The following is a 27,738-nucleotide window of genomic DNA, read 5'->3' on the forward strand; positions in this document are numbered from 1 at the left end:
ATCAATTTATCAACTTCAACATAACAGCAATCCTAGAAAGAATATATACCAGATCAAAGTTATCTTCGTGTCCCTCCATCAGTTTGTTGAAATCACTCCACAGCTTGAAGTTCGAATATAGCATATATCTTGATATAGCACTCTTTATACCGATCTTTCAATAAGAAAACTTAAATTTATAAAAGTAGTATTTTTGTTAAGATTGCAGTGCCGAGATTGAGTAAAGCGATCTCGCGGTTTAATGGTTTAAGCCCATAAATGCGCTTTTACTCCCCGTTAGCGCCATTTACAGTGAGTTTTATGGACGCCTCAACAACCGAGTATGGACCAGATCTAATCATATTTGTATGCAGCTGCCATATAGCCCTGTTTTCCGATTGAAGGCATTGAACGCAGTTCTGACCTAGAATTTACGAAAGATCCCTTTACACTCATACCAGTTAGAGTCAAAATCCCCAGCTCGGGATAGCTGTGAGCACCACACAGACTGGAACATTGAGGTCCAATCTGTATGGTATTCATTACTGTCATGGAGAGTCTCAGTGAGAGGCCGGGTGGCACCGGCTCTTGCACAAATACTGAGAGCCTATGATGCTCGATATGGCAAGGCGAGTTATTGGCGCCTTTAAATAACCAATGGCCAACCTGTTCTCGCGGCGATCGGAACGAGCTTGCTCACCTATAGGAGCTTGACGAGGATCGCCACCTCCACATAAAAATGTGGCTTCAACAACAACAGTCAACATAAGAACTCTCTACTTTTTTCCTGAAATTCGATGTCGTCAGACCGCTTGTAACAGCATTAGGCCCCTCCACATACCTGGTTTTATTCTGCATTCTTAACGAATACACAGCAACGACAAGAAGTGAAATAATTTTAAGCTATCCCCAGCGGATTTTTCAGTAATAACTTGGTATTTATATGTTTGAAAAACCTACTAAATATTGAGATCGGCCTACTGACCTACCAAGGCGGATTTAAAAAGGTGGTCTCATGCGAACAGCTGTTAACAGCCGTCCAGGTTTGACGGTATTAAGATGTCCGACTTTTGTTAGCATTCTCTTCTTTCTCGCATATTCTCTGCTCATGTACGCACACGTATACACATAAATTTCTTTGTGTGTGTTGGCAAAAACGATGAGCTTGATGACAAGATGGCGAATTGCACCATATGATTTGTGGTTGTTGTCCAAATGAGACCACCTTTAATTGTTTCGTCATGCCAACCTACCAAGAGAATAAACACCTACAAATTTTGGTAGGAACCTACCAAAAACGGCCTCACTGGTCACGAATAGTCATGGAATGTAAGAAGCAGATTTAAGCCTTCTCTGAGGATGGCACAATCCCCATCTTTCGGGTGCTGGGGCTTGGCGGAATAAGGGGAACAAAAGTGCAGGCGAATTAGCCGCAGGAGTCAGAAGCGTGCCATCAGTTGAATTGATAAATGCACAGTCTTTCTGGGCAATGCTGATCGAGTTAAGGGCGTGTGCAACGAAAGCGCAAGTAGCACTGTAGAAAAGTGAAACGATTGACAGGACGACGAAAACCGTATGAGGGGATCCAGATCCAGGCTTTTACTGAGAGAAAGCATGAAGGAGGTCACTATAGCTTTGGTATCATTACGGGTCACATATGACTACGGACGCATTTATGAAGAATGGATGGGGCAAGTGACAGTGTGTGAAGAGCATGTGCGGAAGATGATGAGACGTTGGGATTTTTTCTATAGTAATGTTCGGCATTCGCAGTGGTTAACAATTAAGAATTTTGTGAGTAGCTCGGAGTTCCTGACATAGATCTCTTTCGGGTATAAATTTAAGATTTTTAGCGCACAATAAGCCGAATACTGTCTTATGCCTAGTTCTAAGCTCATTCTCAGCGAAATTGACCATTAATGTATTGCGAAATCCGGCGGACTCTCTTATTGGCAGAACACAAACAAAAGTCAAACAAAAACACAAAACAAAGGTTACAGCCAAGGCGGATTTAACAAGGTGGTCTAATGCGAACAGCTGTTAACAGCCAGGTTTGACGGTATTAAGATATCAGATTTTTGTTTGCATTCTCTTTGTTGTCATCTTCTTTCTCTCATATTCTCTGCTCATGTACGCACACGTATGCACACACGCACACAAATTTCTTTGTGTGGGTTGGCAAAAAAACGATGAGCTAGATGACAAAATGGCGGATTGCACCATATGATTTGCTGTTGGTTGGTTGTTGTACAAATGAGATCACCCTTAATTGTTTCGCCATGGGTAACAACATTAATTACATTTGTAATTAATTAATGTGAAATTTATACTGATGCGGCGTCAATGGAATATTAAAGTGTGTAAACCGTTTCAAAAAAAAAAAAACTTTTTCTCTTTTGGCACACTCTAATGTTTATACATAATTATAATAATTCATATATATTAAAAACTACACAAATATATACAAAGTGCTTAATATACCATTATATTCAATTTAGGTACTATTTTATGTGGTGCATATGTAATGAATTGTCGGTGTTACAATACACAAATAAATGTCCAAATAGTCATCATCCAAGAGTTAGTGTATAATTCGTTTGCCACGTAACTCATTCATGCTTTAGGCGTTTTGTTCCAGGTCGTTCGGGTCCCAAAGTATCATTAGTAATGAATTCCAGTTGATAGCCAAAATCAAATTCCACCTCTTTTTGCTAATGTGAGGAAGAGAGACGCAATGTTAGAATTACTATATTTAAGATACAAATTCCTTAATATTAACTAAAATATCTTTCAAAAAAGAAAATTTTTAGTATAATTTTTTTTTTATAATAATAATATTAAATTTAACGAATTTTAGAGTTACTGCTATTTTCTTTTCAGTTACAACTCCTATACAATTACCTTCAAATCACAGATTACTGCTATAGCTGTCTTCTGATGGGCCTCCGCCACCTTATGTTCGATCAAATAGAACATATACTCATCGTATAGCAAACGTATAAGGTGAAAACTACCAAAACTGGAAGCTGAACGTAATGTCAAGTCACGAATTATCATCGAACTATAAAAGCTCCATTTTAAGAGAAATTGACGTGCTGCCTTCGCATAACTTGGTTTGCCAAAATGTTCCTGCAATACAGAGTCCACAACCACCTGTAACCAGGTGGCCCATTGTTCGAGCGAACATTGTTGTTGCAGGGTGGTTTTGAAATCATTTTCCAAACGTTGCACCAAAGAAGGTTCACACTGGCAGACCCAAGCAGCTTGTTCCTGGTAAAGCAATAATAATAAAAGCAAAAAAAAAATATATATATATATATAAATAAATATAGTTAAAGCTCGGTACACAGCTATGGGGAAAATTTCGATTGCAAACATATGGTGAAAGAAAACTGTACATTCGTTTGGCCAATCTGCCACATTTTTTGTTGGTAAAATACGCATTTATCAATATTAACCGTTATTTTGTACAAATAAATCCATAACATGGTGTAAAAAATGATTAAAGCTTTAGTTTCCTTCAGGATGCACTTATAAGGCGATGTCATGCAATTTTTTGTTTGTTTTGATTTTGCAGCAAATCTAAATGTCAAAGGCTTGATACCACAGCTGTGATTTTAAAATCTTCTAAAATCATTAAAAGATGTTCTATTTGGTCCGATATTCCGCACATAAGCAGCAAAACAGTGTTATAATGATGAAAATACAAGTATAAAACAATTTTGGAAAAGATAAGTTGTAAAACAAAGTTTATATCTAAAACCACTTTGACATTTCAATTAACGGCATTTGCCACTCAAGGTAGTTTCGTTGGGGTAGATTTTTGTTGTTGTGCTAACGATGCTACCTCTTAATTGTACCATGAGTTTCCTTTAACTTAAACCGAAAAAAAAATCTCGGATGCTTACAGTGTCACCCTGTAACACAAAGCAAACCAAAAATTTCACATGGGATGCCAATGAATTTCTTAAGGCAACGATAGCTTCGTTAGAGCCATGACATAATTACCAGGTAGTGTAATGTAAACAGCTCAGTAAAATTTTTTCTCGCGAAATGCACTTTCTGTCAAAGGGTTTTGGTTGTGCGTGTATTATAGTTAGAAACCACAACACACACAAACAACGAAAAGTGGGTGCGAATTAGTAACATACACAAAATCAGAGTTGCACTAATCACTGATTTTGACAGATAGTGCTCTCAATATTTTGTTGTTGGACAACTGCCACTACCTGTAAATGAATATATATTGGTTAGAGTTGCGTGCCGGCCTTAAAAAGGAAAAAGGTCAGCAAATGATAAAATGGCTGCATGGTTGAATTTAGAAGGCTAAGTCACATAACCAAAAAACAATGAAATCTACCATACAACCCTTTGGGGATGGTGTCGCAAATTCCCACTAGGCTGTCATATTTCTGGGCACTTCCTAATTGACATTTTAGTTTTTATCATCATAGGATCATCAAACACAAAAGGAAGTAAATATTCACGTTGTCATTGGGGAGGATGAATCTTAGTGGGAGGTTGTCCTTGTTGCGGCAGGAGTTGTATAAGTCTTGCATCGCCTTGCATGATCGCACTCTCACAGCACTGGTTGTTTCGAGCAATGTTGATTGAAGATTCATCTTTTTTCCAATGGTTCTTCAAGCATGTGAGAGCTTTTGGGTAGCCATTGAGTGGAACAATTGACTCAACCAATGAACAGCCCATGAGTAAGAAATTAATGAACAGATTTTACGCATCCTGTTGCCAGTTTCAGGCATCAAAATAAACACAGTATACCTAAAAGGCTACAAATCCTGATGGAGGCAACATAATGGATTTGGGGTGCTTTTTGATGATATTTTGTGGATCCTAAACGTAAGAATACTTAAATTATGGATCACCATTTCCATAGATTTGTAATGAAAAATTCAATGAAATTGCTCAATAACATGCCTTTACGGGCGTTTTTCTAATAAAAACATAGATTTATTGATCTGATATTCTCAGATTACCCTATTCAAACCTATTAAAAAACTCTTGGATGCTTTGGGGAGGAGTACAAGTTTAAATTCGGATGAGTTATTCCAAAATGAACAAGAGTTTAGGCTAAATATTTCCAAGGTTCTGTAAAAAGCCTTCCCCCAAGTTGAAGAGCAGTACTTACATGAAAGGGTCTCCCAACTAGTTATGAGTGATAACTGAGCCCTAAGAACCTTAAGAACAACCCGGCGTACCAATAAGTTATACAAATCATACCCCTTGTTACTTAAAACATGAAAAATATAGGTGACCCGAATTAGCTGTCCAAGCAAAAACTGGATGAAATTTTTATACAAATTTTCCTGAGCATGATTTATGAGATTATTAATGAAAAATTATATTTTTATTATTAAATTTTAATAAAACGTAAATTTCATCACTTAATTGTAAATAAAAACGAAAAATTTTCTAATTATATTTGCCCTTTAGGGCGAAGAATGGTGGGTTAATTTTTCTTTCGAGATGAGCTTAATGATCGATTAATAAATAATGAACTTAATGTCAATCGATTTCACTGCTCAATGTCTCATTTTGTGCATAGGTTATATGACTTGATATTTTTTTACCGTTTTAGATTTTATGATTTAAAAAAAGAAAAAAATTAAATTTTTTGACAAAAATATATTTTTAAAAGGTTTGTGCGTGACCTTTTTTAATATTTAAATTGAATAAATGTCATTCTAATCATAAATAGGCAAAAGTTCATTCATTCGGGAAACAGGAAATAACTTTTGAGAAAAAATAAAAAAAGGCATCACTCTAGTATGTATACATGTGTATATATACCCTGTAGGAAATGTTGATAGTAATACTAAATATTATATAAAAAGTAAAAAGTTGCAAAACTTTCTTTTAAATGTATTTCACTTCTTTTTAAATGAGATAATTAATTTTACCAATGTAAACGTTGATTTAGTTTGAGTTGCCCCTCCATCGTATGAACAACTTCATTTGCAAAGTGTATGTATATTATACGCCCCTATGAACAACTTCATTCGCAAAGTGTATGTATATCATACGCCCGCATGGCATGATATTTTGTATATAAATGTTTCTTTTTTAATTACCTGCACATTGTGAAAATCCACTCGATTCAAATCATTCAACATTTGTGTTATCTGTGAACTATTCTGTAAAACAGCTCGTGCCGCCTGAGCCAAATGATTTAGTGAAGTGTAGCGTCGTAAGGTTTGACAAAATGCCGATACAGCTGAGGATTTTATTTGCACCATGCGTTCCGGAACACCGATCATGGATTCACACAACCATATTTCCATATTTTTGGCAAAATTACGTATGGCCTGAGTAAGAGAGTTGGGTATGGAGCGCAAAACATCGGGTATTATAACATCTACCATATTTTGATAAAATTGATAATCGATCTGAAAGAGAAATTTAAGAAATGGGTATTAAACATCAAAAAAGAATCGTCGAAGACTTTCAGATACAATTCAATTAATTGGAATATATTCCTTGATTTCTGAAAATTTTATGAAGAATGCGTGAGTCTCAGCCAACATTGTCATATTTGGCACTGCTGATTAAGTATTATTTCCGATTTGCTTTATTTATTTGTTTATATCACAACAAGAATATAAACCAGTAAGGAAAGGTAAGAGGACTAACTTTCAGCGAAAACTCTCTAAAGACAACCTAACCTCGAGATTATTTTTTAAAACACAAATTTAAATTTAGCTTAGACATTTTTAAAGTCTTTTTTTTATAATGCTTATCTGTCCCAAACAACATTTTCCTAAATTTTTTTCTATAGACAAATTTCAAAAATATTTTTAAAGACAAAATTTTAACCCATTACTCCTGACCCTCGATTCCGTTGTCCGATTTTGATGAAATGATATCTTTAAATATAAAAGAGACTTGCGATTGACTGATTGGCCCATTGGACCGATCAACGTCCAGCCCCAAGGGCTAAAGCTAGAGTCATGAAATTTGGCACGAATGTGGGTCTTGGGTAGTAGGCTCGCGATAAGACGGGGTTTTTTGATATTCGTACATTTAGGTACTAAAAAGTACGAAATGGTGACTTTTTACCCAGCGCGTACGGATGGGGCTAGTATTATGATATGGGCTCAAATTAAAGAACGTCTCGAAAAAATAGCATTGGCTGACAAAAATTTCCCAAAATAGTACCTTAAGTGGGAAAAATGGTACGTTTAGTACCGCAATTGGAACTTTTTGGTGCCTTGTTTGTTAGTTGAGCTAGAGCTTTGAACCTAATGGCAACCTAAATTGGGATGCCAAAAGATTTTTTGGATATTAAGAAACAAAAAAAGTATCAAAAAAGGTATGAAATAGGTGAACTTTGCATAGGGCGAACGGGTAGAGCTAGAACTTCGAAATTTGACTTAAATGATTATTGTTGCGAAATAATGGGGATAGATAGAAAAAATATGCAAAAAAGTAATGGAAACGGAAGAAACGTATGTTTAGTACGTATGTTTAGTACCAAAAAGTAATTGCGGATTTTTAAAAGAAAGTAAATGCATTTTTAATAAAACTTAGAATGAACTTTAATCAAATGTACTTTTTTACACTTTTTTTTTCTAAAGCAAGCTAAAAGTAACAGCTGATAACTGACAGAAGAAAGAATGCAATTACAGAGTTACAAGCTGTGAAAAAATTTGTCAAAGCCGACTATATGAATCCGCAATTACTTTTTGGGCAACCAATAGATTGAGCTACAAATCTGAAATTGTGGATACAGGTAAATCTTGGCAGTATGTATCGGATGAAAGAAGATTTTTTTGATATTCGTTTTTTTAGGTACTAAAACGTACAAAATGGTACTTTTGGCAGTCTGAGCTTCAATTGTGAACTTAGGGATACAGGTACATCTTGGCAGTATGTAACTCATAACTTGAAGATTGTTTTGAAATTTGTACATTTAGGTACTAAAACGTATAAAATGGTACTTTTTTAAGGATTGATCTTATCTTAAAATTGCGATACAGTTAGACCTTGACAGTATTTATCGGCCTACTAGAGGTTTTCAATTCGTACATTTAGGCACTAAAACTTTCAAAATGTTTTTTCTTTACGGATAAGGCTAAAGCTGTTTAAATTGCGATACAGTTACACCTTGTTATTGGGTTTACCATCGGGTGCTGCGAACGACCGGGCATATGCTAGTATATTCATAATTTTGAGAGTTTATATTGACGTAGCAATTTTTTCAAATAATTTGAATTTTAAAAATTTTTGAAATAGAAATCTTTTTATTTCCTAAGCCGCTATAACAAAAAAATAATTTTTTTTTTAAATTTTATGACCATTCAGCTAAGAAAGCTGGATTTAATGTTATTGGAAAAAAATAAAACCTGGTGTCAACAGAAGAAGGATTATTGTGAAATGTGAAATTCGCCTTCGACTACGAGAATAAGAGTGATTATAACATCGTCTGCATTGTATGGTTTTAAATCCCTCTTCAGTTAGGATTTGTAGATGCAAAGACACGTTTGCATCTTACGCACAAAGTTAACCAACTATTTAACTCTCTTGCGCCGCTTAACATTGTTTTCTGTTCAGAAGTTGTTGTGTAGTCTATAAAATCAAGAAATGCTTCCATTCAATTAAACATTATTGACAAGTTTCATTGAAATTAACGTTGGAAATGAATAAATAAGCTAACGCAACCCAAAAGAACGCATTTGGCGCATATCTTTCTATAACTGCAGCGCGTGGTATGCAACTCTACCTTAGACGCCTAAACAGAATGAGCACGTTGAGGAGCGTCGGGTTAAAGAATGCAACTCTGCAAACAAATGTCAAAAAGTCAACTCGCAAAAGTTAAACAACTAAAAACGCTACATTCGTAGCACAGAATGACACATCTAAGTTAAAGTTTGTTACTTTTCCTCGTTGCTTTTGTGGGATTTGTATTTGATTCACTTTTGTGGTATTTGAGTTGAATTTTTGCAACGCGGCGATTAAATACAAAGCTCAACGCACATTCTGTTTCGGCCTTAACTCCCAGGCCGCAAAGTGGGATAGAATCATAAAAAAAGTAACAAACCAGCCGTTTGAGAACGGGTAGTTGGTACATCGGCTCCCCTAAAGTTGGTTACCTCTGTCATTTGTGGTTTGCAAGCTGGTAGAGATAACTCGCGGCCCGTCCCTACTTACGTCTCAGTTTGCTTATGGATTTTTGAGAGAAACTTTCCCGTCTTTCTGACGTTATTAACGCTATCGACCTGTTCGCAGAGTATCTTTCAAAAGCTAAGTTTGGCCGCGTTGGACCCCTTGTTGTATTCTATGAGCCCTTCTTGTATTCACACATCCTAAAAAACTGTTGCTCTTTCATGACCTCCCTTGTTATAAACTCTGCGAACCTGCTCTCCAATATTGGTAATCTCTCCCGTCATCCATTTTTTTCTTGAGCTGATTTTCTTTCTCGAAGCGGACAACTATCTTCGAAAAACTCCACTATTGTATCCGTTATCCTATTGACATTGCCGTCAATGTCTTCCCGCTCAAGTCTTTCTCTGTGTTTTACTTTCTAGAAAATGTTCACAATTCAATCTTAGAAATGTACTCACCTCTCTCACGAATTTCTGTACTCCAGCACAATGACACAACAGATATAGCTTCGTTTTGCTCAAGTACTTTTCCTCATCACCACATTCATCCAAATTGGGATTTTCACGCCAAAAATCTCTCCACAGAAATTCGATGGTGTTAAAGTCCAAATTGAGAACAGCATCTAAGAAATTCTCACAATGCTCGCGGTACATAGAGCGAAAAGTTTCAACATCTTCTGATGTTAGTTCACTATCAAAGGTATTATCCAGCTCTATGGGAGGAAAGGAGGGTATAGCACCCGAGCCATCACCCAAAAACTAAAAAAAAAGAAAAATGAAAAATCTTTACTATGGCGCGTCAAATAGAACCTACATGACCACAAGCTTCATGGGTTTCCGATTTGAATGAATGGGCCTTTTTGGGACAACGATTTATGTGTAGACCAGCGCCACTGTTGGAAACTGCTACATTATTGTTGTTATTGCTGGCCACATGGGCACTAGACGCAGAGCTGACCAGACTACTAGAGCTACACGCCACCATAGAGTTGTGGGGGTCCGGACCCAAATTTGCAGGATTTAGGTGATGTGTTTGGAAAGCAGCAGGTTTTTCATCCATCATGTGATTGAGTATTGATTCCGGTTTGATACGTATGCCGTAGTAATGATATTTTGAATTACCACGCGTTCCCAGGCGACGCGTTCTCAGGCCGGAGAATACTGAGCGTATTAGCTTGCCAAAGCTGGCGGCATTGACTGGTTCAATTTTGCTTTCGTTGCAATGTTGTATGTAGTGATTGTATAGCGTGGAACGTGGTAAGCTTACCCCCTCGGCAGTTTCATAGTTGCGAGAAAGCCATTTGATCTGAAAGAAGAGAATAAAAAACAAATGAACAGTTAGAGAACCTCGAAGTAAGTTAATATTTACCAAATTTAAACAAATTTAACTGCTAATTACACTCAGAAAAATTTGGTATTAACAAAAACAAAAATATTTGTTTTTTTATTTTTTGAAATAAGAACTTTTAAAACCTAGCCATAAGAACAGAAAAATCTTTTTTTTTTTTTATTCTATATTAGAATTTTTATAACCTAGACCTGTGGCCGGAAACCAAAGAAGTTTTTTTAATGTTTTTGGCTGATAACAGCATATTTATTTCTTTGAGTGCTTTATAGCAACCACTTTCTATTCATATCTTACCGTTGCTGAAGCAATTTTATTGCTATTTCCCATTAAACCATGATCATTGTCCGGTGAGACATCACTGCCTCCACTGCTGCCACCTGCCGGTCCAATACTTCCCACATTAACCGAATTCGCTGTGGTTGAGGTTGGAGTTTGTGAAGTACTATGAGGATCCGGTATGAAAGCAACTTCCTGTGGGAGGAAACCATAAAATTGCAGATGGAAAAATTATTCACGAAATACTTCCGGTTGTTTTTCACCATCGATTTGCTTTTGAAAAAAAATCTAAACATTTACTCACTGTCAGACTATGCGGTGAATCTCTGCTGTGGGTCTGCGATGAGGCATTCAACAGCAATGCTTCCTCCGTCGGCACTATGTACGGCAATGTAGACGGATGTGGCACGGTGGGTGCATTCAATGGAACCGCTGTTGAATAGTTGGGTGTATGTGTTGTCGTATAGTAGGATTGTCCATTGGGTTGATAATCTCCTATGGGACAAAATGGATATGTCCTATAAAGAGGAAATAAAAAAAAATCGAATTACCTCAGATCATGGTTTTTTAACTTTATCATTTTGCTTTGAAAACAAAGGCAACTTACATTTGCGATTGACTGGAATTGCTATGATATAAATCCGTATCCACATACTGAACTTGATAATTTTGTCCTGGCTCTTGGCTGCCAACTGTAATGTGGACAATAGAGAACAAATAGAGAACATTGTAAAATGTTAGTAGTTGGACTAAAATTGATTTCAGCAAATTGAACATATTGTAATTAAAAAAGTTCAAATGTCAATACACATATGTAGATCTTTGGAAATGTAGTTGAACAAAAGTATCAACTCATACTACATATGCATGTTTGTACGTAGAATGAAAATGGATATGGAAATATTCCATTCTCATTCTACGCTATAGTCTTATATGTTCTGGATTGGTAAGATAATGAGGTAATGATGTAATAAATATAGCGTAGCATATCCCGTCGAAAACATAAGGGGATATGGGACAGAAATTCAACTAAATTCAATTAAATTCACTTCAGCATAAAAATTAATGGTACCTGGTTCACGATTGGCAGGCAGAATAAAGAAATCGGTGTGACTACCACCTAACATAGGCAAAACCAAGGCGTATTTATAAGGTGGCCGCAGACAAAGATTTAACAAGTAAGAAGGTGTTCGGCCGGGCCGAATCTTATATACACTCCACCATTGATCGCATTTGTCGAGTTTTATGCGCGGTATCTGTTTTTAGACAAACAAGGAATATTGAATAAGAACTGTTATTCTATTGGAGCTATTGGGTTGCCCAAAAAGTAATTGCGGATTTTTCATATAGTCGGCGTTGACAAATTTTTTCACAGCTTGTGATTCTGTAATTGCATTCTTTCTTCTGTCAGTTATCAGCTGTTACTTTTAGCTTGCTTTAGAAAAAAAGTGCAAAAAAGTATATTTGATTAAGTTCATTCTAAGTTTTATTAAAAATGCATTTATTTCTTTTAAAAAATCCGCAATTACTTTTTGGGCAACCCAATATATCAAGTTATTCTCCGATTCGGACCATAAATGAATGCTGAACATTGTATAAGTCATTGTGTAATATTTCATTTTATTCGGATAAGAATTGCGCCTTGTAGGGGCTCAGGAAGCAAAATCGGGAGATAGGTTTATATGGGAGCTGTATCAAGCTATTAATCGATTCAGACCAATTTAGGCACGTATATTGAAGGTCATGAGAGAAGCCAAAATTTCAGTACAAAATTTCAGCCAAATCAGATAAGAATTGCGCCTTCTAGAGGATCAAGAAGTCAAGATCCCAGATCGGTTTATATGGCAGCTATATCAAGTTCTATACCGATTTACGCCATACTTAGCACAGCTATAGGAAGTCATAACAAACACCTCATGCAAAAATTCAGCCAAATCGGATGAGAATTGCGCGCTCTATTGGCTCAAGAAGTCAAGATACAAGATCGGTTTATAGACAGCTATACCAGATTATGGACCGATTTACATCATACTTAACACAGTTGCGCCCTCTAGTGGCTCAAGAAGTCAAGACCCAAGATCGGTTTATATGATCAAACCATGGACCGATTAAAACCATACTTAGAGTAGTTGTAGGAAGTGCTACCAAAACACTACGTGCAAAATTTCAGCCAATTTGGATGAGAATTGCTCCCTCTATTGGGTCAGGAAGTCAAGACCCAAGATCGGTTTATATGGCAGCTATATCAAAACATGGAACGATTAACACCATACTTAGCGTAGTTGTTGAAAGTGCTACCAAAACACTACGTGCAAAATTTCAATAAAATCGGATAAGAATTGCGTCCTTTAGAGGCTCAAGACGTCAAGACCCAAGATCGGTTTATATGGCAGCTATATCAAAACATGGAACGATTAAGACCATACTTAGCGTAGTTGTTGAAAGTGCTACCAAAATACTACGCGCAAAATTTCAGCCAAATCGGATTAGAATCTACTGGGTCAGGAAGTCAAGACCCAAGATCGGTTTATATGGCAGCTATATCAAAACATGAACCGATTTAGCCCATTTACAATACAAACCGACCTACACTAATAAAAACTATTTGTGCAAAATTTCAAAAGGCTAGCTTTATTCCTTCGAAAGTTAGCGTGCTTTCGACAGACAGACGGGCGGAGGGCGGACGGACGGACATGGCTAGATCGACCTAAAATGGCATGACGATCAAGAATATATATACTTTATGGGGTCTTAGACGCATATTTCGCGGTGTTACAAACAGAATGACGAAATTAGTATACCCCCATACTATGGGGGTATACTACCCCCATCCCTTAGCTCCAGAGGCTGTACCCACAAAACCATCAAGATGGTAGGTTTAAATAGTTTTATTAGGTTATTGTAGCGATAAAATTGCTACCAAGTGCAGACCAGGGTAGTTCTGGCTCAATACCAATTGTTTCCAACTTCATAGGTGTGTGATTGCAACTTGGGACCACACAACACATGTGCAAATTGCATGACTCTCTGGTGGACATGAGGATTCCTCCTGAATTAAGTTCATATTATTTTCATTGGCTGGATAATTAGCGAACCACTAGTAAAGGACTCAACTAGGAATATGGTGTTTGGAGCTCAATCACCACAAGGACAGTTTTTGTACCTCTTTTTGAGGATCTTGAAATGTCAGGACTTTGACGTCACGCTGGACACACGACAGACTTACGCATGATTTGTGGGATGAAGAGGAATTATAGACTGTTGATCACCTATTGTGGCACTGCCCTGAAATTGTGGGGCTAGACGTCGCACGTCGCACGAAATCTGTACGAGTTAATTCCATTTTTTGTCAAAAATAAATTTTCAAGTCAAGTCGTCCGTTCAAACGTCCTGAATAGGATTATGTTAGAGTTCTGAGTAGGATTATGTTAACGCCCAAAGTATTGTATCAAACCGGCACTCTGATAAAATAAATGAAATAAGAAATGTTTTTGCGTCAAATATATCTGAAGTTATCGCTATTTCGTGAGACGTGGCTAAAATACCATGTAGGAGACTAGACTTTGGTCATAGATGAATATAATTTGTGCAAAAGTTGCTTAGTTCTAAGATAGTACATATACAGGCTAATAGATGATTGCGTTGCGGAAGGGATTTTCTTGGAAAATGCATCTGACAATGGGTAAGAATCAGGGATGGAAAATACAAAATTTAAAATCGTACTAAAAGGTACATTTTGAGCCGAAAGAGTACTTTTAAGGTTTCAAGAATATTGGAGTTTAGGTATATAAAATATATCTCTGTCTTATCGATTACAGATTACACAACGTGTAATGGAAATTTATGTAAAGAACGAATTTTGGTTCTCAGACCAAACTTTTTTTAGTGTCATTTATATAAAACCCTAACCGAAGACGAAGGCGGCCACCGCAAGGTTAGCATATTTGTGAAATATCTAGGCAAGTATCCCTACGAAGTGGTATCGCTATGCGACTCCTCATTCGAATTCGGCACATCGCTGAGCTAAAACTTTAATCGGACTGCACTCTGTAATAAGGAGGATGTATCCCTTGCATTCCTTGGAAGCCGAAGATGAAGGGTTTGCGATATGTCTGAGATATACATATATCGGAGATGGTTGGACGAATTTGTGATTGCATAATGATATTTACCCAAAAACACTAATCAGATATTAAAATTTCGAGTCAAGTAACTGGGGATACGACTCTAGTGCTTGAAAAGGTACTAAATCCGTCGTGGGGGTACTACGGTACTCTACAGGTGGAAAAAGTACTAAAGCACTGATTTTCATAGTGTGAAAGTGTAATCGCTGAAGTTTCGACAAGATACGTCTATCCCGTTTTAGTTGGCGACATCAATATAAACCTATTTGAGCGATATACATCCATGAACCTATTTGCGGAATCTTGTAGCCCTGAAATCATACTCATTGCCAACGCTTGTTTCATTGCCAAATATAAACGGGGGATCGTTTGTAGATTATTTTTAAGTTAGTGACAACAGTAGAAAGAATCTCTCCGAACCATTTAATATCAAACGAGGTTTCAGACAAGGAGACAGCCTATCGTGTGATCTCTTTAATATCCTGCTGGAAAAGATTATACGAAATGCAGATGTGAATAGATATGGCACACTACTGACATGAGAACACATGCTACTCGCCTATGCCGACGACATCGACATCATAGGTCGGTCACCGGAAGTAGTAACTGCTGCCTTTGAGAGAATCGAAAGAGAGTCAGTGAAAATGGGTCTGGCAGTAAATGGAGATAAGATGAAATGGACGGTTTCAACTCGCAAAACACCTTGTACAACCGAGCAGATAAAGAAAATGGAGAAAGTTGGCAACCATAACTTTAAGATAGTCAGTAATTTTATCTACCTCGGCACCGCCGAAACCGAAACGAATGATACCAGTTTTGAGATAAAGCGAAAAATAATACTGGCAAACAGATGCTACTTTTGACTAAGTATGCAGTGTAGAAACAAGGCCACCTCTCGACAGACGAAGATTACACTATACAAGACACTGATACTACTCGTGCTGTTATATGGTTCTGAGGCATGGGTACTTGTGAAAGCAGATCAGGCAGTGCTTGGAGTATTTGAGAGAAAGATTCTTCTTAAAATATATGGACCAGTTTGCGTTAATGGAGAATATGAAGGACGTATGAACCACGAGTTGTATGACGACGATAGCATAGTTACACGCATCAAAATACAACGGCTGCGTTGGCTAGGTCATGTTGTCAGAATGGATGAAGAAGCTTCAGCAAAGAATTCTTTTGAAGGCAAACCGGGAAGACCAAAAACCCGATGGAAAGATCGAGTGGTCGGAGTCACCTCGAACTTTGGTGTCAGAGATTTTAGAATGAGCTTAGAAGATCGAGGCGCTTGGAACGCTATTCTACATTCGGCTAGTGGAACAAATGTTCTGTCATAGCCAATTAAAGAAAAGTAAGACAATAGTTTATTTGAAGCAAGTGGTAATTTTTTTTTCCCATATTTAAATTCCCACCATTCGGCAATCTATTCACCATTCAAAACTCCCGAAGTACGACTATCTTAATGGTTGACTTGGTTGAGAAGATTAGAAAATCGGAAAGAAATTATAGCTTTGGTGAGCTAGGTCTTTAGTCGAGCTTTTTAATTCGATTAGTTCTTCTTAATAAGTTGTATGAAGTTTCTCGTTTCTCGTCATATACTTGTTTTTTGCTTAGATCTATTCTTTTAAAAAGGACCCAATTTGTACAATGTAATGGATTAATCTAGAATGTGCGTGGTGTGTGCAGTGCCACAATGGTAAATTTTGTTTCCCTTCTTGTTTTTTCTTTATATAAATGATTTTTTGGACATTGTAAATATAATACAACTAGTAACTTTAAGCCCACAGTGATAGTGCAGGTTTTGATTATTTCCAAGTTCTTGTGAACAGGGTATTGAATAAAATATAGAAATCTTTCGGAGTAATTTTATTGAGATAAACATTTCAATGTTAAGATCGATAGTATTTGACTTGAATTCGAATTGTTCATTTCAAAAAAATGTCAGTCAAATCAGATGAGAATTGCGCCCTCCAGAGGCCCAAGAAGTCAACACCCAAGATCGGTTTATATGGCAGCTAATTCAAACTCAGACGGACTGACATGGCTAGATCGATTAAAAATGGCATGGCGTTAGACGCATATTTCGAGGTACAAAAAAATGTTTTTTCAAAACCCTCTTTTTTCTCCGATATTCTAATATAATTTGATATATTTCCCCTGTAATCGGTTAGCGTCATAGACTGTTAACCAAAGTTCAAGTTAGTTATCTTCTACAAAGCCCCTTTACCATATAGCAAAAGGAATTTGTGCATTTTTGCAACTTTTCTGATTTAACAATTTCAGAAATATGCATGAAAGGGGAAAGGGGTATCCACTTGAAATTTGCACAGATCCTTTTTGATAGAGCAGATCATTGTAAATTGTGTATGCGCCGCATCCATTTATATTTATGTATAGCTCCCATTTTTATTTTAAGCTTTTATTGGAAATCGTTAAAATTAGGCATTTAATGCAAAATTATGGCTTTCAATGCATTAAATAACTTATTGACTCTGAAATCATGTAGAGTGCGAGGTAAAAATGACTTTCATGCCTCATATTTTGAAAAGATTTGTCAATAAATGTCTATAAGTTAAGTACATAAATGCATTTAAGGCAATACGTGTATGAGACAGGTATACCTAAATCTGTACCGACTGGAATGGTATTTACCTTTATAGCCATAATCTGCTTGCTATGGCTATAAGGGTGAAAATCAGGCGTGCATATATATGAGAGATTTATCTAAACTTGAACCGAGTTCTATAAAATTCATCGGCCACATTAAGAGTCTTAAGATTGGTTGACCGATGTGTACAATAAAGCAATTTTAGTTCGAAATAAGGTGACATATTTATGAAAGCATCGAAAGAAAATCATCGAAAGTGGGTCTGGCAGTAAATGAAGATAATACAATGGGGATGGGATCAACTCCCACAAAGTCCTGTACACCCGAGCAGATGAAGAAAATGGAGAAAACTGGGAACTACAACTTTGAGAAAGCCTGCAACTTTATCTTCGCACCGCGATGAACGAAACAAATGACATCAGTTTTGAAATAAAACAAAGGATAATATTGGATAATAATCCGATGCTACTTTGAATTGAGCAAACAGTTCAGGAGTAAAGCCACCTCGACGAAAATCACACTATACATGGGTAGTATCTTGCATCGTTGTTGTATGGCTCCGAAGCATGGAGAAAGGCCTATTGTAAAATATATGACCGTCTGTGATAATGGAGAATATAGGCGATCTGTATGAAGACGCACAGTGGGCCAAACGGAGAAAAAAAAATGGAAAAAAAGTCCACAACTTTTTACCAGTTGATCTGAGCGGTAACAAATATTTCAGACATTTGTAGAGGATGACAAAGACTTTCAGGAATATGGAAAATGTTGTCTAAATCTTTAATGCAGGGCGTCAAAGTTGACCACTTTCCACTTCACCAACCTTTGAGGAGCTATAACTTTTGATCTAGTGAACCGATTTGCATGATTTAGGACTCTGTAGGAAGAGCTTTTCAAGATCTTTTGCGGTTTAGAAATGGCATTGATTTCATTATGGTATTTTTGCTAGGGAACCCGCATTTTTACCCCAAATTTCTAAAACTTGGCACGATAAATTTTCTTCGTGACAGCAACAAAAAAATTTAGAAAATTTGACTTTTTAAAAAATGGACTATTTGTCGCCATTTACATAAAATCGTGAAAATATCTCAATTCTGACTCAAATATTGAAATATCGAAATACGATTTTCTTATGATGGTACGAAAATTGTGACTTCTACGGCCTTTAAAGTCGAAACGCATAAAAGATATATATGGGAGTTTTATCTAAATCGATTTTGATGAAATTTTGCATACGTATTGGGATGTCAATTAAAGCATATCATGCAAAATTTTGTAGACATCGGACCAAAATTGTGGCTTCTACTGCCTTAAAAGGCCATATCGGATGAAAAAATATATATGGGAGCTATATCTAAATCTGGACCGATTTTTATGGAACTTTGCACACATATAAGGACGCTAAATAAAACCCTCCATGACAAATTTTGTAAGGATGGGACCAAAATTGTGGTTACTACAGCTTTAAAAGGGCATATCGGATGAAAGATATATATGGGAGCTATATTTAAATTTGGACCGATTTTTTTCAAAATCAATAGCGTTCGTCCTTGAACCAAAAAAGACACTAATGCAAAATTTTTTGAAAATCAGACAACAAATGCGACCTGTGCCTTGATTATAATATATTGATTATAATAGCTGAATCGAATCAGGAAGTGATTCTAAGCCGATCCGTATACCGATGGGTCTAGCTTTTCTCCTTCTTAGCGTTGCAAACAAATGCACAAATCTATAATGAAATTTTGCACACATATTGGGACGTCACAAAAAGCACTTCGTGCCAAATTTTGTAAAGAACGAACCGAAATTGTGCCTTCTACAGCCTTAATAGGTCAAATAGGACGAAAGTTTTATATGGGAGCTATATCTAAATCTGAACCGATTTAGATGAAATGCCACATTTGGTAGAGATCGCACCAAATTTGTGGCTCCTACAGCTTTAACAGGGCATATCGAAGGAAAGATATATATGGGAGCTATATCTAAATCTGGACCGATTTCAATAATATTTTGCAAGCATTTTGGGTCGTTAAAAAAACACTTCGTGCCAAATTTTGTAAGGATCGGACTAAAATTGTGGCTTCTACAGCTTTAAAAGGGCATTTCGGATAAAAGATATATATTGGAGCTATATCTAAATCTGAACCGATTTTTTTCAAAATCAATAGCGTTCGTCCTTGAACCAAAAAAGACACTAATGCAAAATTTTGTGAAAACCGGACAACAAATGAGACCTGTACCTTGATTATAAGAATACATGGACAGACAGACGGACATAGCTAAATCGAATCAGGAAGTGATTCTAAGCCAATCCGTAATACTTATCGATGGGTCTAGCTCTTCTCCTTCTTAGCGTTGCAAATAAATGCACAAATCTATAATACCCTGTACCACAGTGGTGGTATAGGGTATAAATAGGTTCCTTACACATATGTGCAATAAAATGAGATGCAGTAATTGATGCAGATGCCATGACCTCATTTATGGCTAGGATATTGCGAGACATAGTACATTAAATTGTTGGGAACTTTTCAAGCTTTAACTTAAAGCAAACAACTAAAAAGGCGTTAAATTCGGCCGGGCCGAAGTGTGGATACCCACAACCTCGGGTATATATGTAAACCACCTTTCGTCATAATCTGGTGAAAAATGCATAATTTATGCCCCATAGCAGCTTTATCGAAATATGGTCCGATTTGGACCAAATTCGACACGGATATTGAGAGGTCTAATAAGTACAAGTCATTGTTCAATTTTGTAGAACAAAATATAGGTCTTTTTGGTAGCCATATCCAAATATAGGCCGGTCTGAACCATATACGACACGGATGTCGAAAAGCCTAACATAAGTCACTGTGTCAAATTTGAGCGAAATCGGATTATAACTGTGCTTTTTATGGGGCCAAGACTTTAAATCGAGAGATCGGTCTATATGGCAGCTATATTCAAATCTGAACCGATCTTGGCCATATTGCAGAAAGTTGTTGAAATCGGACAATAAATGCGCCTTTTAAGCGCCAAAACATTATATCGTGAGATCGGTCAATATGGATGCTATATCCAAACCTGCAGCGATCTGGGACAAATTGAAAAAAAAAGTTGAACGGTCTAAAACAACTCACTGTCCCAAATTTCGGCAAAATCGGACAATAAATGAGCGTTTTATGGGTCCAAGACCTTGAATCGAGAGATCGGTCTATATGGCAGCTATAACCAAATCTGGACCGATCTGGGCCAACTTTAAGTGAGATGTCGATACAACTCACTTTCCCAAATTTCAGCTAAATCGGATAATAAATGTGGCTTTTATGGGCCTAAGACCCTAAATCGGCGGACCGGTCTATATAGGGGCTATATCAAGATATAGTCCGATATAACCCATCTTCGGACTTAAGCTGCTTATGGACAAAAAAGAACCTGATCAAAGTTTCAACTCAATATCTCAATTTTTAAAGACTGTAGCCTGATTTCAACAGACGGAAGGTCGGACATGGCTAGATCGTCTAAGATCAAGAATACTTTGTAGGTTCGGATATGGATATTTCGATATGTTGCAAACGGAATTACAAAATGAAAATATCCCCACCCTTCGGTGGTGGCTACAAAAAAATTAAAAAATCAATGTTGAACATTTTTGCTAGAAAATATGAAATTTTGAAATTTAGTAAAAACAATTGGCTTTAAACTAACGGTGTGGTTTTATATCGAAACGAGCCAATTGTGCATATAAAAATTACGTTTTATGAAAATAAAAAGAAATGACTATGTTTTAGAAGCCAAAGTTGGTGAAAACTTGAAGTAAGTGGAAGTACCGTTTTTGGAAAACGTTGCTCATTTTTGATAAAAAAAATATGTTTCAATGTAAGAATGCTTGAAACGATGCCATTTTAAGCCGTTAAGATATTGACAAGATTTCCAGTAAATACCTTAAAAATTGAAGTAGTTGTTAGGAAAACAATGAAAAAAACAAAAGCAAAATTTTGATTATTTTAAATTAAACTATTCAAAACTTCTTAACGACATACATGCATCGCATAGTACATTATGCTTGTTTCTCCTAAATCATGCAGATCGGTTCAGTAAATCAATAGTTATAGCTCCTTGAAGGTTGGAGAAGTGGAGAGTGATCAACTTTGACACCCTGTATGTCACCATGTATTAAAGATATGCAAATGCAAAAGTGCAAATTTTGCCCACTAAGGAACAGGGGCAAACTTCTCACATATCAATGAGGGCAGCCCGATTCAAGTTTAAGCTTAATGATAAGAGGCCTCATTTTTATAGTCGAGTCCGAACGGCGAGCCGCAGTGCGACACCTCTTTGGAGAGAAGTTTTACATGGCATAGTACCTCACAAATGTTGCCAGCGTCATGGGCGGACATGTTTACCTCTGCGCTGCGGTAGACAAAAATTTTCCATATTCCTGAAAACCTATGCCATCCTCTACAAATGCCTGGAACATTTTTTACCGCTCTGATCAACAGTTAAAAAGTTGTGAACCTATTTCCAATTTTTTCTCCGTTTGGCCCACTGTGCGACGGTAGCATAGTTAAACGCATCAAAATACGAGGGTTCCATTGGCTAGGTCAGGTTTTCAGAATGAATGAAGAAGCTCCAGCGAAAAAGTCTTTTGAAGATGACCACAACAGAACATGCAGAAGGCGAAGACCAAAACTCCGACTCAGTGTGAAAAGTGTAGAAAAACATATCGAAACTGGGTGTCAGAGTTTGGAGAAGGAGCGCAGAAGATCGAGGCGCTTGATAACTGTTTTGTAATGGCCAACAAAAGTAAAGAAACTCTAATGTGTATCTGGCAGGCTCATCAGATCTCGTGCCGATGGATAATGGAAATGAAAGTCTTGGTATAAATGAAAAGAATAGTTGACAACTATACGTTATAGTTGAAAAGCAGTAGTGGCCATATGTTCCCTCTTGGGTAGGCATCTTTCAAAGCATATACCAAATAAGTAGGTAATTCTTATCACTGAGGCGCACCTCAAAAATTGGTTCAACGAACTCTATTATGTACAAGGCAGCCGATTTCTGGGGAAGGGTTATTGATGAATTGGTCGAACACAGAATACTTAATTGATTGCATTATTATTTTTATATTTATCGGAAAGCATTTGAAGGCCACCGTAGCGCAGAGTTATGACTCTGAACGCCTGGCTTCGAATCCTGACGAGACCATAACAAAAAATTTTCAGCGATGGTTTTCTCCTCCTAATGCTGGCAAAATTTGTGAGGTACTATGCCTTGGAAAAGTTCTCTCCAAAGAGGTGTCGCACTGCAGCACGCCGTTAGGACTCGGCTATAAAAAGGAGGCTCTTTATCATTGAGCTTAAACTTGAATCGGACTGCACACATTGATATGTCGAAAGTTTGCCCCTGTTACTTATGTTCCTGTTGTCTTCGTACATTATTATGGATTTGGATTGGTACTCTCTTCGGTTTTTCACCTGAGCAACTCCATATAAAAAAATTGAAATGAAACAAGTAAAAGCGTGCTAAGTTCGGCCGGGCCGAATCTTATGTACCCTCCACCATGGATCGCATTTGCCACGTTCTTTGAATGACTTTTTCAATATATATTAGAACAACATCAAGTTATTGACCGATATGGACCCTACATGTCATAGCTATCAGAAGTTATAAAAAAATACCACCTCCAAAATTTCAGGCAAATCGTGTATAAATTGCGCCCTCCAGTGGCTTAGAGTGTAAAATTGGGAGCTATATCAGGTTATGAACCGATTTGACCCATACTTGGCACAGTTGTTGAAAGTCATATCAAAACACCATGTGCCAAATCGGAAGAATTGCGCTCTCTAGAAGCTCAAGAAGTATAATCGGGAGTGCGGTTTATATGACGGCTATATCAAATTTCAGCCAAATCAGATAAGAATTGCGCCCGCTAGAAGCTCAAGAGGTCTCATCGGGAGATCGGTTTATATGGCAGCTATTGTATATCAGGTTATGAACCGATTTGAACTATATCTAGCACAATGATAGTTAGAAGTGATACGAGAACACCATGTGCATAATTTCAGTATAATCGGATAATAATTGCGGCCTCTAGAGGTTCAAAAAGTCAAGTCCCAAGAACGGTTTACATGGCAGCTATATCAGGTTATAGACTGATTTCGACCATACTTGGCACAGTTGTTGGAAGTCATACCAAAACACCACGTGCAAAATGGCAGCTATATCAGGTTATAAACCGATATGAACCATACTTAGCACAATGAAAGTTATAACAAAACATGACGTGCAACATTTTAGCCAAATCGAATAATATTTGCGCCCTTTAGAGTCTCAAGAAGTCAAGACCCGAGATCGGCTTATATGGCAGCAATATCAAAACATAGACCGATTTGGTCCATTTACAATCCCAACTGACCTACACTAATTGGCATTGGCAAAAGTTGAGGGTTTAGACAGCGTGTCATGCATTGGGTATATACTGCAGTTGTCAGACCTTTAATGCTATATGGTGTTGTGTTCTGGTGGACGGCCTACTACTGCTCAATACTGAACCGGATCCAAAGGATGGCTTCTTTGTGCATCACAGCCGCACTGAGGACGACACCATCTGATGCACTGAATTTAATGCTTCATCTTATGCCCCTGGACATTGTGGCTACCCAAATTGCTGCGACTACTGCCGTGAGGTTAAGGAAACTTTCTCATTGGTCATGTGGCGGCTACGGACACTGTGTAATCCTTGATACAATACTCGATGTTCCAGGCAGTGTGGATTACACCCTACCTGATCCGCTTTTTGATAAAAATTACTGCACCACTATTCTTGATAGAACCGATCTCTCAACGAGATGGCTGAACAGTTCAAAATTCACCTGTTCTGGGTGACGGGCCATAGAGACATTCATGGGAATTGTAAAGCGGATGAGCTTGCGAGACTAGGACTTATGATACACATTCCAGGGACACTGAAATCTGTTGGTATGCCTCTAGCGGCATGTAAGCTAAGTTTTCAGGACCAGATATAATGTCATTGCGACGATTGGCTAAAATGTCTTCTCAGACAGCCAGACAGCCCTTTCATCCCTAGAGAACGTATTTCTGAACACAAAAATCGCCCTAGACTGTCGCATATCTCTCAACGAGATGGCTGAACAGTTCAAAATTCACCTGTTCTGGGTGACGGGCCACAGAGATATTCATGGGAATTGTAAAGCGGATGAGCTTGCGAGACTAGGACTTATACTACACATTCCAGAGACACTGAAATCTGTGGGTATGCCTCTAGCGACATGTAAGCTAAGTTTTCAGGACCAGATATAATGTCATTACGACGATTGGCATAAATATCTTCTCAGACAGCTAGGTAGCCTTTAAATCTTTGGAGAACGTATTTCTGAACACAAAAACCGCCCTCGACTGTCGCAGATCTCTCAACGAGATGGCTTAACAGTTCAAAATTCTCCTGTTCTGAGTGACTGGCCACATAAATATCCCAGGGGATTGTAAAGCGGATGAGCTTGCGAGACTAGGAACTACCCTACACATTCCAGGGACACTGAAATCTGTGAGTATGACTCGAGCGACATGTAAGCTAAGTTTAGAGGACCTGGCCCAAAGGACAACGAATGATAGATTATCATAAAGAGGGGCCTGTGAGCATTCCAAAACTATGTGGCCTAATCTAGACTTGAAGAGGTCTACTGCTTTGCTGTCATTGGCTAGAACGGACGTCTCAGTCAATGTGTCCGTCATGACAGGACACTGTCTAATCGGAAAACATGCTGACAGACTGAAGGTTGCCAGCAACGAATTTTGCAGAAGCTGTAGGGATATCGAAAAAGAAGAGACTAAAGAACACCTTCTGTGTGTGTCCCGCACTAGCAGTTAGAAGGAGTTCCACTTTAGTTTCTCATTTCTTTGAGAACTTGTCTGATTTAGCGGATGTGAACATTCGTAAGTTATTGGGCTTTTTAAAGCGACCTGGATGGTTCAACGGTAGAAGGCATCTTCCTTCTTCTGTTACTGTGGTATAATAATGGGCGAAAACGTTTAAGTGAGCCTGATGGCAGACTGCCACTTAAAGCAAACCTAACTTGCACTAATAAGAAGCATTTGTGCGAAATTTCAAGCGCCTAGCATTACTCCTTCGAAAGTTTGCGAGTTTTCGACAGACGGACGGACGGACAGACGGATATTGCTAGATCGACTTAAAATGTCATGACGATCAAAAATATATATACTTTATGGGGTCTTAGACGAATATTTCGAGGTGTTACAAACAGAATGACGAAATTAGTAAACCCCCATATTATGGTGGTGGGGTCTTAGACGAATATTTCGAGGTGAAATTAGTATACCCCTATCCTATGGTGAAAAAACAAAGATTGCATTTAAAAGTGCAAGAATAATGTTGTCATTTCCAAATATTGGGTTGCCCAAAAAGTAATTGCGGATTTTTCATATAGTCGGCGTTGACAAATTTTTTCACAGCTTGTGACTCTGTAATTGCATTCTTTCTTCTGTCAGTTATCAGCTGTTACTTTTAGCTTGTTTTGCTGTAAAAAAAGTATATTTGATTAAAGTTCATTCTAAGTTTTATTAAAAATGCATTTATTTTCTTTTAAAAAATCCGCAATTACTTTTTGGGCAACCCAATATATTGATAAGTTCCAGCAGAGAAATTAGTTTAAGATGTGAAACATATTCTAACTTAAAGGAGGAAATACAATTTTTCTAATCCAGCAAGACATTTTGTCAAAAATCTAGGATTCTGTACTAACACATTCACAGTTGTTAAGTCTCATTGAGATAATAATCTTAGTTCTCACCATAGTGTCACATTATTAATCTGTATTTTGTGTCAATTGTTAAACACTTTTCTTATTTAATAAAGTATTTTCCGTTTCTTTGTGCATGCATGGTAATTTCGATTTTTTTTTTAATTCTTACGATTTTAAAGTTGAGAGAACTGAATTATGATTCTTCTGTGTGCTTTAAAGTTCAAGGTTCATGTTATATCCATATTTTTGGTGTGATTAATGTTAATGACTTTTTCATTAGTTTTGTCAGTTATGTAGCGTCGGAAACGGAAATTTAAGACAATTGAAAGGATTTTTTTTACACAGTTTTCAAATAAATTTTTTTGCACATTCCCGATAGAAATTTCAAAGCAGACTGCTTTGTTTTTAATTTAGACCACTACTACGGAGACCAGCCTTCATGGACAACGAAAGGATATTAGGAGTATAGACTTTTGGACTGGGCCAGGCACACATACATGCACACACACACACACGAACACGTACAAGGAGACACTCTTACTCATACATAAATGGTTAGGTTTGGTTTGATTGATCAAATTGACTTTTGTTAAATGTCTACATTGAAATTATTCACTTCGTCACTTTGACTAGATGTGCACTTTTCTAGTGGCATGAAGAGCTGAAGAGAGAGGAGTTCTCATCATATCGCTAAAGGTTTCTAGTACATACCACCACAATACGATGATAGATTCTGGTGACGTCGATACATTGTTGCAGTTGAAATGTTAGCAGGATGCGAAGAAGGAAGACAAGCAGCTAGAGCTGGAGCAGCTGGTACAGCAGGCTGTGTCGGCGTTGGTGTTGGCGGTGTAGCTAAGGTCGCTGGAGATGCTGAAGGTGAGGAGGTTGGCGGTGAAGGATATTGCGTTTGCGAGCAAGAGGATGCAGCCGCAGCGACAGCAGCTGCAGCTATGGAGGAACAATTTGCCGAAACGCTGGCAACCAGAGTTTGGCGTTGGTGATATTGAGGATGGTGGTGATGCGGATGGTGAGTATGTGGATGATGATGGTGATACAGGTGATGGGCTATGGAGCTATGCTGTTTATGCTGTGGGGCCAATTGCTGATGCGTATTGGTGAGAGCGGACAATACCTGGCCCGATAGCCGATGCGAATGCAAATATTGTTGAGCTGGCTGTTGTGTATGACGAGTCTGTGAATGCGGATGATATTGAGGTTGCAGCTGATGAGGATTGCCTTGATAATGGTGATGGTGTTGATGATGTTGTTGCCTTTGTTGTTGCTGATGATATTGATATGTCTGATGTATTAATTGACCCTGAGTTTGTTGCAAGGTTTGCTGTATCGGATTCTGGAGCTGATGCTGTTGCTGTCGAGGATGTTGATGATGCTGATGATGAACGGTACAGCGACACTTTTCCAGAAAATGATTGAAATTGGCCGAATTATTTAGATGCTGCAAATGTTGATGTAAATGCTGCTGTTGATCCAAAGTAAGTCGCGAATGCAT

At 37.6% G+C, this 27,738-nt stretch overlaps 1 protein-coding gene across 1 annotated transcript; it reads right to left on the minus strand.

The window, feature by feature from the left end:
* Positions 1-27,738, minus strand: LOC106094453 (DNA-binding protein RFX2). The gene is made up of 9 exons (XM_013261668.2): positions 26,937-27,738; positions 11,330-11,414; positions 11,027-11,240; positions 10,741-10,917; positions 9,913-10,404; positions 9,558-9,857; positions 6,069-6,383; positions 2,881-3,249; positions 1-2,690 (listed from the first exon to the last, which is right to left on the minus strand). Exons 1-9 carry the CDS (start codon positions 27,736-27,738, stop codon positions 2,589-2,591), a joined length of 2,856 nt encoding a protein of 951 aa, XP_013117122.2. The 3' UTR covers positions 1-2,588.

The sequence above is a fragment of the Stomoxys calcitrans genome, chromosome 2 (assembly GCF_963082655.1).
Source record: "Stomoxys calcitrans chromosome 2, idStoCalc2.1, whole genome shotgun sequence".
Lineage (NCBI taxonomy): Eukaryota > Metazoa > Arthropoda > Insecta > Diptera > Muscidae > Stomoxys > Stomoxys calcitrans.

What these genes read in the sequence shown, in the direction of transcription:
- LOC106094453 (XM_013261668.2), bottom strand. Translation starts at nt 27,738, where the DNA reads ATGCATTCGCGACTTACTTTGGATCAACAGCAGCATTTACATCAACAT. An exon ending in ATAAAATTGCTTCAGCAACG is followed by an intron (nt 10,405 to 10,740) that starts GTAAGATATGAA and finishes CTCTTCTTTCAG; the next exon opens with ATCAAATGGCTTTCTCGCAA. An exon ending in CAGTAATCTGTGATTTGAAG is followed by an intron (nt 2,691 to 2,880) that starts GTAATTGTATAG and finishes TCCTCACATTAG; the next exon opens with CAAAAAGAGGTGGAATTTGA.